The following is a 12,798-nucleotide window of genomic DNA, read 5'->3' on the forward strand; positions in this document are numbered from 1 at the left end:
ATCCATTCTGCAACCTGTGCCAGCAGTACCTGTGTATCCAGTCTCCAGCCTGTGCCAGCAGTACCTGTGTATCCAGTCTCCAGCCTGTGCCAGCAGTACCTGTGTATCCAGTCTCCAGCCTGTGCCAGCAGCACTTGTGTATCCAATCTCCAGCATGTGCCAGCAGTACCTGTGTATCCAGTCTCTAGCCTGTGCCAGCAGTACCTGTGTATCCAGTCTCCAGCCTGTGCCAGCAGTACTTGTGTATCCAATCTCCAGCATGTGTCAGCAGTACCTGTGTATCCAGTCTCTAGCCTGTGCCAGCAGTACCTGTGAATCCAGTCTCCAGCCTGTGCCAGCAGTACTTGCGTATCCAATCTCCAGCATGTGCCAGCAGTACCTGTGTATCCAGTCTCCAGCCTGTGCCAGCAGTTCCTGTGTATCCAGTCTCCAGCATGTGCCAGCAGTACTTGTGTATCCAATCTCCAGCATGTGCCAATAGTATGTGTGTATCCAATCTCCAGAATGTGCCAGCTGTACCTGTGTTTCCAGTACCCAGCCTGTGCCAGCTGTACCTGTGTATCCTGTCTCCAGCCTGTCCCAGCTGTACCTGTGTATCCTGTCTCCAGCATGTGCCAGCAGTATCTTTGCATCCAGTCTCCAGCCTGTGCCAGCAGTACCTGTGTATCCAGTCTACAGCCTGTGCCAGCAGAACCAATGTATCCAGTCCTCCAGCAGGTGGCAACCCTAGCAGTACCTGTGTATCCAGTCTCTAACATGTGCCAGCAGTACCTGTGCATCCAGTCTCCAGACCATGCCAGAAGTACCTATGTATCCAGTCTCCAACCTGTGCCAGCTGTACCTGTGTATCCAGTCTCCAGCCTGTGCCAGCAGTACCTGTGTATCCAGTCTCCAGCCTTTCCCAGCTGTACCTGTGTATCCAGTCTCCAGCCTTTCCAAGCTGTACCTGTGTATCCAGTCTCCAGCATATGCCAGCAGTACCTGTGTGACCAGTCTCCAGCCTGTGCCTGCTGTACCTGTGTATCCAGTCTCCAGCATATGCCAGCAGTACCTGTGTGTCCAGTCTCCAGCCTGTGCCTGCTGTACCTGTGTATCCAGTCTCTAGCCTGTGCAAGCAGTACCTGTGTATCCAGTCTCCTACCTGTCAAAGCAGTACCTGTGTATCTAGTCTCCAACCTGTGCCAGCAGTACCTGTGTATCCAGTCTCCAGCATGTGCCAGCAGTACTTGTGTATCCAGTCTCCAGCCTGTGCAAGCAGTACCTGTGTATCTAGTCTCTAGCCTGTGCCAGCAGTACCTGTGTATCCAGTCTCTAGCCTGTGCCAGCAGTACCTGTGTATCCAGTCTCTAGCCTGTGCCAGCAGTACCTGTGTATCCAGTCTCTAGCCTGTGCCAGCAGTACCTGTGTATCCAGTCTCTAGCCTGTGTCAGCAGTACCTGTGTATTCAGTCTCTAGCTTGTGCCAGCAGTACCTGTGTATCCAGTCTCTAGCCTGTGCCAGCAGTACCTGTGTATCCAGTCTCTAGCCTGTGCCAGCAGTACCTGTGTATCCAGTCTCTAGCCTGTGCCATCAGTACCTGTGTATTAAGTCTCCAGCCTCTCACAGCAGTACCTTTGTATCCAGTCTCCAGCCTGTGCAGCAGTACCTGTGTATACAGTCTACAGCCTGTCCCAGCAATACCCGTGTATCCAGCAATATTGGTGATTGCGACCCATGGTAACCGTAGCACGCCTCTTGTAATCTAGCCATTGAGTTTCACTTTAATTACACTTCAATATCCTTAATCAATTTAATTATGGAACATATCGTATTGAGCTAGAGAGCTTATACTGGGGGTTTAAACTTTTGTGTTGTAGAGAACAAAAAATTTCATTTAAAAAAAACTATGTTTAATATTTAATGTTTGTTATGTATTCTTCAGACCCAACAATACATTGGGCAAGATTACAAGTGGAGCGCTAACTGTGCTAGAATTTTTTTTGTGTGTGCTCATATTACAGTCTCCAGCAAGTGCCAGCAGTTCCTGTGTATCCAGTCTCGAGCATGTGCCAGCAGTACCTGTGTATCCAGTCTCCAGCATGTGCCAGCGGTACCTGTGTATCCAGTCTCTAGCATGTGCCAGCAGTACTTGTGTATCCAATCACCAGCATGTGCCAGTAGTATGTGTGTATCCAATCTCCAGCCTGTGCCAGCAGTATCAGTGTATCCAGTCTCCAGCCTGTCACAGCAGTACCTGTGTATTCTGTCTCCAGCCTGTGCCAGCAGTGCCTGTGTATTCAGTCTCCAGCATATGCCAGCAGTACCTGTGTATCCAGTCTCTAGCCTGTGCCAGCAGTACCTGTGTATCCAGTCTCTAGCCTGTGTCAGCAGTACCTGTGTATTCAGTCTCTAGCTTGTGCCAGCAGTACCTGTGTATCCAGTCTCTAGCCTGTGCCAGCAGTACCTGTGTATCCAGTCTCTAGCCTGTGCCAGCAGTACCTGTGTATCCAGTCTCTAGCCTGTGCCATCAGTACCTGTGTATTAAGTCTCCAGCCTCTCACAGCAGTACCTTTGTATCCAGTCTCCAGCCTGTGCAGCAGTACCTGTGTATACAGTCTACAGCCTGTCCCAGCAATACCCGTGTATCCAGCAATATTGGTGATTGCGACCCATGGTAACAGTAGCACGCCTCTTGTAATCTAGCCATTGAGTTTCACTTTAATTACACTTCAATATCCTTAATCAATTTAATTATGGAACATATCGTATTGAGCTAGAGAGCTTATACTGGGGGTTTAAACTTTTGTGTTGTAGAGAACAAAAAATTTCATTTAAAAAAAACTATGTTTAATATTTAATGTTTGTTATGTATTCTTCAGACCCAACAATACATTGGGCAAGATTACAAGTGGAGCGCTAACTGTGCTAGAATTTTTTTTGTGTGTGCTCACATTACAACTTCAAAGTAAAAAGTTAACGCTCTCAAGCTAACCATATGTGCGCAAAAAGCCGAAGTCAGAATATCATGTGCACGATAACCTATTTCCCCATAGAAGTTAATAGAGCAAAAAAGTTGGAAAAAAACTAACAACCCACTCTCGTGCTTAAAGGGACATAATACTCATGTACTAAATCAAACTGATGCAGCATAACTGTAAAAAGCTGACAGGAAAATATCATCAGAGCATTTTTAAGTATATATATATATATTACCTTGCAACTTCCTCAGCTCACCAGAGAAAGTTCTGTGTAAAATGTTATACTTCAGCTGCTGTCCAGCTGCAGGTAAAAAAAAAAAATCAAGAAATGAACTGCAGCCAATCAACAGTACTGAGGTCATGAACTCTTTTACTGTGATCTTATGAGATTTCACTTAACTCTCATGAGATTACATAGTAAACTTCCTTAAAATTAATAGGGAAATAACATGAGTGTGCATGAAGCTCACTCCCTTGCCTGTCCCGGGACAGGCATACTGATTTGCTGCTTAAAGTCCTTTACAATGGGGTGTGAATACTTTTTTTTTTTTTAGATAAAATATCTCTCTTTTTTACATAGAGATGTTCAGGTGATATTTTCTAGTCGGCTTTTTGCAGCTATTTCAAAATTTGGGTATCATGGTCATTTAACTGAACCCATATTCTCAAGTGCGCTAACCCGACATAAAAATATGAATATTTCACATTTCAATGTTCTTTACATAGCAGAAAATATTATATTTATTCATAAATACATAGATATACACACGCACACACATATATATATATATATATATATATATATATATATATATGCAAATAGTCCCCTATGTGTAGAACATTCAAATGTGAAATATTTACAGTGTGTATCCAGTCTACAACCTGTGCCAGCAGTACCTGTGTATCCAGTCTTCAGCAAGTGCCAGCAGTACCTGTGTATCCAGTCTCCAGCCTGTGCAAGCGGTACTGGTGTATCCAGTCTCCAGCATGTGCCAGCAGTACTTATGTATCCAGTCTCCAGCATGTGCCAGTAGTACTTGTGTATCCAGACTCCACCGTGTGTCAGCAGTACCTGTTACCAACCCCCAACCTGTGCAAGCAATAGCTGTGTATTCAGTCTCCAGTCTGTGCAAGCCGTATCTGTGTATCCAGTCTCCAGCATGTGCAAGTAGTACCTGTGTATCCAGTCTCCTGTCTGTGCAAGTTGTACCTTTGTATCCAGTCTCCAGCATGTGTAAGCAGTACCTGTGTATCCAGTCTCCAGACCATGCCAGAAGTACCTGTGTATCCAGTCTCCTGCCTGTGCCAGTTGTACCTGTGTATCCAGTCTCCTGCCTGTACCAGTTGTACCTGTGTATCCAGTCTCCAGACCATGCCAGAAGTACCTGTGTATCCAGTCTCCAGACCATGCCAGCAGTACCTATGTATCCAGTCTCCAGCCTGTGCCAGCATTACCTGTGTATCCAGTCCCCAGCATGTGCCAGCAGTTCTTGTGTATCCAGTCTCCAGCATGTGCCAGCAGTACGTGTGTATCAAGTATCAAGCATGTGCCAGCAGTACCTGTGTATCCAGTCTCCAGCCTTTGCCAGCAGTATTTGTGTATCCAGTCTACAGCAAGTGCCAGCAGTTCCTGGGTATCCAGTCTCCAGCATGTGCCAGCAGTACCTGTGTATCCAGTCTCCAGCATGTGCCAGCAGTACCTGTGTATCCAGTCTCCAGCATGTGCCAGCAGTACCTGTGTATCCAGTCTCTAGCATGTGCCAGCAGTACTTGTGTATCCAATCTCCAGCATGTGCCAGTAGTATGTGTGTATCCAATCTTCAGCCTGTGCCAGCAGTATCAGTGTATCCAGTCTCCAGCCTGTCCCAGCAGTACCTGTGTATCCTGTCTCCAGCCTGTGCCAGCAGTGCCTGTGTATTCAGTCTCCAGCATATGCCAGCAGTACCTGTGTATCCAGTCTACAGCCTGTGCCAGCAGTACTTGTGTATCCAGTCTACAGCCTGTGCCAGCAGAACCAATGTATCCAGTCCTCCAGCAGGTGGCAACCCTAGCAGTACCTGTGTATCCAGTCTCTAACATGTGCCAGCAGTACCTGTGTATCCAGTCTCCAGCATGTGCAAGCAGTACCTGTGTATCCAGTCTCCAGACCATGCCAGAAGTACCTATGTATCTAGTCTCCAACCTGTGCCAGCTGTACCTGTGTATCCATTCTGCAACCTGTGCCAGCAGTACCTGTGCATCCAGTCTCCAGCCTGTGCCAGCAGTACCTGTGTATCCAGTCTCCAGCCTGTGCCAGCAGTACCTGTGTATCCAGTCTCCAGCCTGTGCCAGCAGTACTTGTGTATCCAATCTCCAGCATGTGCCAGCAGTACCTGTGTATCCAGTCTCTAGCCTGTGCCAGCAGTACCTGTGTATCCAGTCTCCAGCCTGTGCCAGCAGTACTTGTGTATCCAATCTCCAGCATGTGCCAGCAGTACCTGTGTATCCAGTCTCTAGCCTGTGCCAGCAGTACCTGTGTATCCAGTCTCCAGTCTGTGCCAGCAGTACTTGCGTATCCAATCTCCAGCATGTGCCAGCAGTACCTGTGTATCCAGTCTCCAGTCTGTGCCAGCAGTACCTGTGTATCCAGTCTCCAGCCTGTGCCAGCAGTACCTGTGTATCCAGTCTCCAGCCTTTCCCAGCTGTACCTGTGTATCCAGTCTCCAGCCTTTCCAAGCTGTACCTGTGTATCCAGTTTCCAGCCTGTGCCAGCAGTACCTGTGTATCCAGTCTCCATCCTGTGCCAGCAGTACCTGTGTATCCAGTCTCCAGCCTTTCCCAGCTGTACCTGTGTATCCAGTCTCCAGCCTGTGCCAGCAGTACCTGTGTATCCAGTCTCCAGCATATGCCAGCAGTACCTGTGTGTCCAGTCTCCAGCCTGTGCCAGCTGTACCTGTGCATCCAGTCTCTAGCCTGTGCAAGCAGTACCTGTGTATCCAGTCTCCAACCTGTGCCAGCAGTACCTGTTTATCCAGTCTCTAACCTGTGCCAGCAGTACCTGTGTATCTAGTCTCCAACCTGTGCCAGCAGTACCTGTGTATCCAGTTTCCCACCTGTGCCAGCAGTACCTGTGTATCCAGTCTCCAGCATGTGCCAGCACTACCTGTGTATCCAGTCTCCAGCCTGTGCAAGCAGTACCTGTGTATCCAGTCTCTAGCCTGTGCCAGCAGTACCTGTGTATCCAGTCTCTAGCCTGTGCCAGCAGTACCTGTGTATCCAGTCTCTAGCCTGTGCCAGCAGTACCTGTGTATCCAGTCTCTAGCCTGTGCCAGCAGTACCTGTGTATGCAGTCTCTAGCCTGTGTCAGCAGTACCTGTGTATCCAGTCTCTAGCCTGTGCCAGCAGTACCTGTGTATCCAGTCTCTAGCCTGTGCAATCAGTACCTGTGTATCCAGTCTCTAGCCTTTGCCAGCAGTACCTGTGTATCCAGTCTCGAGCCTGTGCCAGCAGTACCTGTGTATCCAGTCTCTAGCCTGTGCCATCAGTACCTGTGTATTAAGTCTCCAGCCTCTCACAGCAGTACCTTTGTATCCAGTCTCAAACCTGTGCAGCAGTACCTGTGTATACAATCTACAGCCTGTCCTAGCAATACCCGTGTATCCAGCAATATTGGTGATTGCGACCCATGGTAACAGTCGCACGCCTCTTGTAATCTAGCCATTGAGTTTCACTTTAATTACACTTCAATATCCTTAATCAATTTAATTATGGAACATATCGTATTGAGCTAGGGAGCTTATACTGGGGGTTTAAACTTTTGTGTTGTAGAGAACTAAAAATTTCATTTAAAAAAATTATGTTTAATATTTAATGTTTGTTATGTATTCTTCAGACCCAACAATACTTTTGGCAAGATTACAAGTGGAGCGCTAACTGTGCTAGAATTTTTTTTGTGTGTGCTCATATTACAACTTCAAAGTAAAAAGTTAACGCTCTCAAGCTAACCATATGTGCGCAAAAAGCTGAAGTCAGAATATCATGTGCACGATAACCTATTTCCCCATAGAAGTTAATAGAGCAAAAAAGTTGGAAAAAAACTAACAACCCACTCTCGTAATACTCATATGCTAAATCAAACTGATGCAGCATAACTGTAAAAAGCTGACAGGAAAATATCATCAGAGCATCTCTAAGTATATATATATATATATATATATATATATATATATATATATATATATATATATATATATATATATATATATATACAGGGAGTGCAGAATTATTAGGCAAGTTGTATTTTTGAGGATTAATTTTATTATTGAACAACAACCATGTTCTCAATGAACCCAAAAAACTCATTAATATCAAAGCTGAATATTTTTGGAAGTAGTTTTTAGTTTGTTTTTAGTTTTAGCTATTTTAGGGGGATATCTGTGTGTGCAGGTGACTATTACTGTGCATAATTATTAGGCAACTTAACAAAAAACAAATATATACACATTTCAATTAATTATTTTTACCAGTGAAACCAATATAACATCTCAACATTCACAAATATACATTTCTGACATTCAAAAACAAAACAAAAACAAATCAGTGACCAATATAGCCACCTTTCTTTGCAAGGACACTCAAAAGCCTGCCATCCATGGATTCTGTCAGTGTTTTGATCTGTTCACCATCAACATTGCGTGCAGCAGCAACCACAGTCTCCCAGACACTGTTCAGAGAGGTGTACTGTTTTCCCTCCTTGTAAATCTCACATTTGATGATGGACCACAGGTTCTCAATGGGGTTCAGATCAGGTGAACAAGGAGGCCATGTCATTAGATTTTCTTCTTTTATACCCTTTCTTGCCAGCCACGCTGTGGAGTACTTGGACGCATGTGATGGAGCATTGTCCTGCATGAAAATCATGTTTTTCTTGAAGGATGCAGACTTCTTCCTGTACCACTGCTTGAAGAAGGTGTCTTCCAGAAACTGGCAGTAGGACTGGGAGTTGAGCTTGACTCCATCCTCAACCCGAAAAGGCCCCACAAGCTCATCTTTGATGATACCAGCCCAAACCAGTACTCCACCTCCACCTTGCTGGCGTCTGAGTCGGACTGGAGCTCTCTGCCCTTTACCAATCCAGCCACGGGCCCATCCATCTGGCCCATCAAGACTCAATCTCATTTCATCAGTCCATAAAACCTTAGAAAAATCAGTCTTGAGATATTTCTTGGCCCAGTCTTGACGTTTCAGCTTGTGTGTCTTGTTCAGTGGTGGTCGTCTTTCAGCCTTTCTTACCTTGGCCATGTCTCTGAGTATTGCACACCTTGTGCTTTTGGGCACTCCAGTGATGTTGCAGCTCTGAAATATGGCCAAACTGGTGGCAAGTGGCATCTTGGCAGCTGCACGCTTGACTTTTCTCAGTTCATGGGCAGTTATTTTGCGCCTTGGTTTTTCCACACGCTTCTTGCGACCCTGTTGACTATTTTGAATGAAACGCTTGATTGTTCGATGATCACGCTTCAGAAGCTCTGCAATTTTAAAAGTGCTGCATCCCTCTGCAAGATATCTCACTATTTTTGACTTTTCTGAGCCTGTCAAGTCCTTCTTTTGACCCATTTTGCCAAAGAAAAGGAAGTTGCCTAATAATTATGCACACCTGATATAGGGTGTTGATGTCATTAGACCACACCCCTTCTCATTACAGAGATGCACATCACCTAATATGCTTAATTGGTAGTAGGCTTTCAAGCCTATACAGCTTGGAGTAAGACAACATGCATAAAGAGGATGATGTGGTCAAAATACTAATTTGCCTAATAATTCTGCACTCCCTGTATATATATATATATATATATATATATATATATTACCTTGCAACTTCCTCAGCTCACCAGAGAAAGTTCTGTGTAAAATGTTATACTTCAGCTGCTGTCCAGCTGCAGGTAAAAAAAAAAAAAAAAAAATCAAGAAATGAACTGCAGCCAATTAACAGTACTGAGGTCATGAACTCTTTTACTGTGATCTCATGCGATTTCACTTAACTCTCATGAGATTACATAGTAAACTTCCTTAAAATTAATAGGGAAATAACATGAGTGTGCATGAAGCTCACTCCCTTGCCTGGCCCGGGACAGGCATACTGATTTGCTGCTTAAAGTCCTTTACAATGGGGTGTGAATACTTTTTTTTTTTAGATAAAATATCTCTCTTTTTTACATAGAGATGTTTAGGTGATATTTTCTAATCGGCTTTTTGCAGCTATTTCAAAATTTGGGTATCATGGTCATTTAACTGAACCCATATTCTCAAGTGCGCTAACCCGACATAAAAATATGAATATTTCACATTCCAATGTTCTTTACATAGCAGAAAATATTATATTTATTCATAAATACATAGATATACACACGCACATATATATATATATATATATATATATATATACAAATAGTCCAATATGTGTAGAACATTCAAATGTGAAATATTTACAGTAAGTACATAGATGCGAACATAGTTACATAGTTAAAACGTTTGATTAAATATGAATATTGCATAAATATGCTTTTAAATGTTTTGATGTACTTGACTGCAAAGGGCTCTAATGCACTTGTATATATGTCTATATTTTTGTACATATGTATTTAAGTGTGTATATGTTTATACATGTCTGCAAATACATATATACACATACAAATACATATACTGTATACACATATAAATACATATGTATACATATTTATATATATACTGTACATACACATATACATCTTTAAACATGTACATGTATGTATCTCTATGTTAAAGCCTTTTGTCTGACTTTTTTTTCTTACACCTGGGACCTCATATCTTTGAGCCCTTATAACTGTATAAAATGTGTTTTCGATTTGTTTTGTGACACTTTAGTTTCACAAAACTGTGAACAGTAATAATTCTAGATTAAGTCACGATTGCGCTCACACATTCGCATTTACTTTCAATTTGTAATACTATATAAAAATAACATACCAAAAAAAAAAAAAACAACTAATTTTATGTTCAGAAAATCTGTCCACATATTTACTAAACCACAATCAGACAATCTATCAAATATATTAGATTACTGGTTTGCAATTAAGCACAACTGAAACACATATAATTGTTAATATGAATAATTACCTTAAGAGACATTAAATTGACAGGACATTTTTATTATTATCTGGCGCTGAAATGGTTGCATTTTATTAGTATTAATTTAGTGATATTATAGAGCATAAACAGTTATATTTCTATAGGCAAATTAGATAATTCATCAATTACGCAGACAACCTACTCCGACTTCATTAATATATTATTGATGGTGTTTACTTTGCCGCTGCTTATCCATTATAATGTAAAAATTAATCATACAATGCTTGTCCATTTTTTTTGTTTCTTTTTTTTTTTTAAGTGAGTTTTCAAATTCAAGGGATAAAAGTTAAAATATAATTTTGAAAACTCTTAAAGATGCAGACATTAATGTAAGTTTACTGATTTTGAAAATAACAGATCAAGTTAAAGGGATAGATAGGTAAAAATTGAAACGTGCATGGGTGCATTTCAATTTTAAATAAAATAATTTTTGCATAGACTTTCATTAGCCAAAATGCATCTAGTAAAAGTTTTTACTGATTATTAGTGGCATACACACATATGCTGTGGGGGCCCGTGCACTAGTATTTAAGCTCAGAGAGCTGGCGGTGGCGTGTATTTTGTCTGAGACGAGCACACAACATGAAAGATATGTTGACAAGGAGTCATTTTGAAAAGGATCCACATTTTTAAAGTATCTATTTCATGCGGCTCCTGTAAGGTGTGTACAAATAAGCAGAAAAATAAATCTGTTATTTAAAGGTTTGGTAAACAATATAAAATTAAACAACATATTAACTGGAAGAGTAAAAATGTCATTTACTGTATTAGTTGTGACTGTCTTGTTTTTTTATATTGGAATGACGACGGTGAATTTGGGTACAAGCATTACCGAACATCTCTCAAACAAAATTAATGCCTCAGTGGCTAGAGTCTTTTAGATACCCATGGATTCTTTACATGTTGGGGTATCAAACACGTGGAAAGTAACTTAAGAGGAAGGAACATTGAAAAAAGAATTACTTCAAAAAGAAACTAAATGGACCTTTCTAATGGACATAATATACCCCAATGTTATGAACGAGTGTAGCAACTATTGCGTTTATCTTGATTAAGTAAATAGATAAATGTTTCTAAAAGGTTATATGTCAGTTAGTGGTAATATAAAGCAAACTCTAAGAGCAGGATTTATCAAAGCAATTCTCCTAAAAGTGGGCCTAAAAATCTGCATATGACTGAATCCTCTGATTTATTAATGCAAAATATGCCTAAGATTGGGCAAGACCGACTATACATTCCTCTCACTTTGTTTGGTTTCGCCAAGGCGCACCAGTGCGCTTAAAAAAGGGTTACACAGCTAAGTTTTAGTCACATTTTCTAGAGTCCCCCTTAGCATTATGCCCAGTTACCAATTTATCGTTTTTTTCCTTTAGAGAACGCAAAGTTCTCCTACAAATACATGCATTATAGTTCTCAATAGGTACTGAGAAGAACAGCATTAGAAATCATTATGGCTTTGAGCTTGTATCATGTTCGCATCTATGTCTTATAAAGTACTTTCTGATTCTAGCAGGTCTATCTTTGGTTTGATACATATGCCAAATATAGAATGCAAAATTTCCCTACAAAGAATGAAAATTCTATTAACAATTGGAATGTGTTATGGTTGTATAGGGTCATTATTATGACAAAGTAATAGTAAAAATATATAGTGGTAACACACCAAAATTAATGCGAAAATTTGCCCCATGTAAAAAGCAAATGTAATAGATTACTTGAAGAGGAAAAATAGATACCTCCAAAAATAAAAACACAAGTTTGAAATGATAAATCAGGAAAACTTCCATTTTTCATGTGGAAAATGTCATCATAATTCGCCTCAGCTAACCTTCCAAACAGCGCAAATTAATAAGTGCAATTTTTTCATAAATTTGTATGCACACAGGTGTGCCTCTCCGGGAGCGATCTGCAGAGAACTCGGAGGAGAATACAAAGGAGAATTCTCCTAGCACTTGCTAAATCTACCTAAATTTTAACTGATGAAAACGTTTTTTCTATGTTCTTTCATGGGATAATCAAAGTGTAATACATTGCGGGCCAGATTACAAGTGGAGCGGTATTCATAACACATGTATTACAAGTTGAAAGTAAAAACTTTTGTACTTCAGATATTACAAATACATTTATTCTCCTAATATACTTCAATTGAGATCGAAATTTTTTTAAAAAAAACCTTACACATCAATCGTGCACTAATCTGACACCGTGTTAGACTTACAGCACTAAACCCAAGTGAGTAATAAATATTTTACATTTCTTTGTTCTTCACTTAGGATAAAATGTTCTTTTTATTTATAAATATAAATTTGAGTGGAAAGGGCTAAAAAGTATATATATATATATATATATATATATATATATATATATATATATATATATATATATATATATATATATATATATATATATCATATATAAACATATATATATATACACACACATATATTATAGCCCCTTCCATTCAAACACTTTGTCATATACAATATACTTTTAACCATTATAACTTTTTTTTATTAACATTTCTACAAATAATTTTTATTAGGTAGTGTATATATGATTGCAATAATTTATTTTAATATATTTATGTTGTGTTTGGTGCAACTTTTTATTTAGCCCTAACCCTTTATGCAAGGTCTTCAGTCACGCTAACCTGACAAATGCAAATTTAATTTGGTCTTGTGCTGCTGCATTTACTTTC

At 40.8% G+C, this 12,798-nt stretch overlaps 1 protein-coding gene across 1 annotated transcript; it reads left to right on the forward strand.

The window, feature by feature from the left end:
* Nucleotides 1-609: 609 nt before the first annotated feature.
* LOC128658272 (keratin-associated protein 16-1-like) lies at nucleotides 610-12,059 on the forward strand. The gene is made up of 4 exons (XM_053712808.1): nucleotides 610-802; nucleotides 2,001-2,124; nucleotides 3,821-4,626; nucleotides 11,986-12,059. Exons 1-4 carry the CDS (start codon nucleotides 610-612, stop codon nucleotides 12,057-12,059), a joined length of 1,197 nt encoding a protein of 398 aa, XP_053568783.1.
* The last annotated feature ends 739 nt before the right edge of the window (nucleotides 12,060-12,798 follow it).

Source organism: Bombina bombina, chromosome 4 (assembly GCF_027579735.1).
Source record: "Bombina bombina isolate aBomBom1 chromosome 4, aBomBom1.pri, whole genome shotgun sequence".
Classification (NCBI taxonomy): Eukaryota; Metazoa; Chordata; class Amphibia; order Anura; family Bombinatoridae; genus Bombina; species Bombina bombina.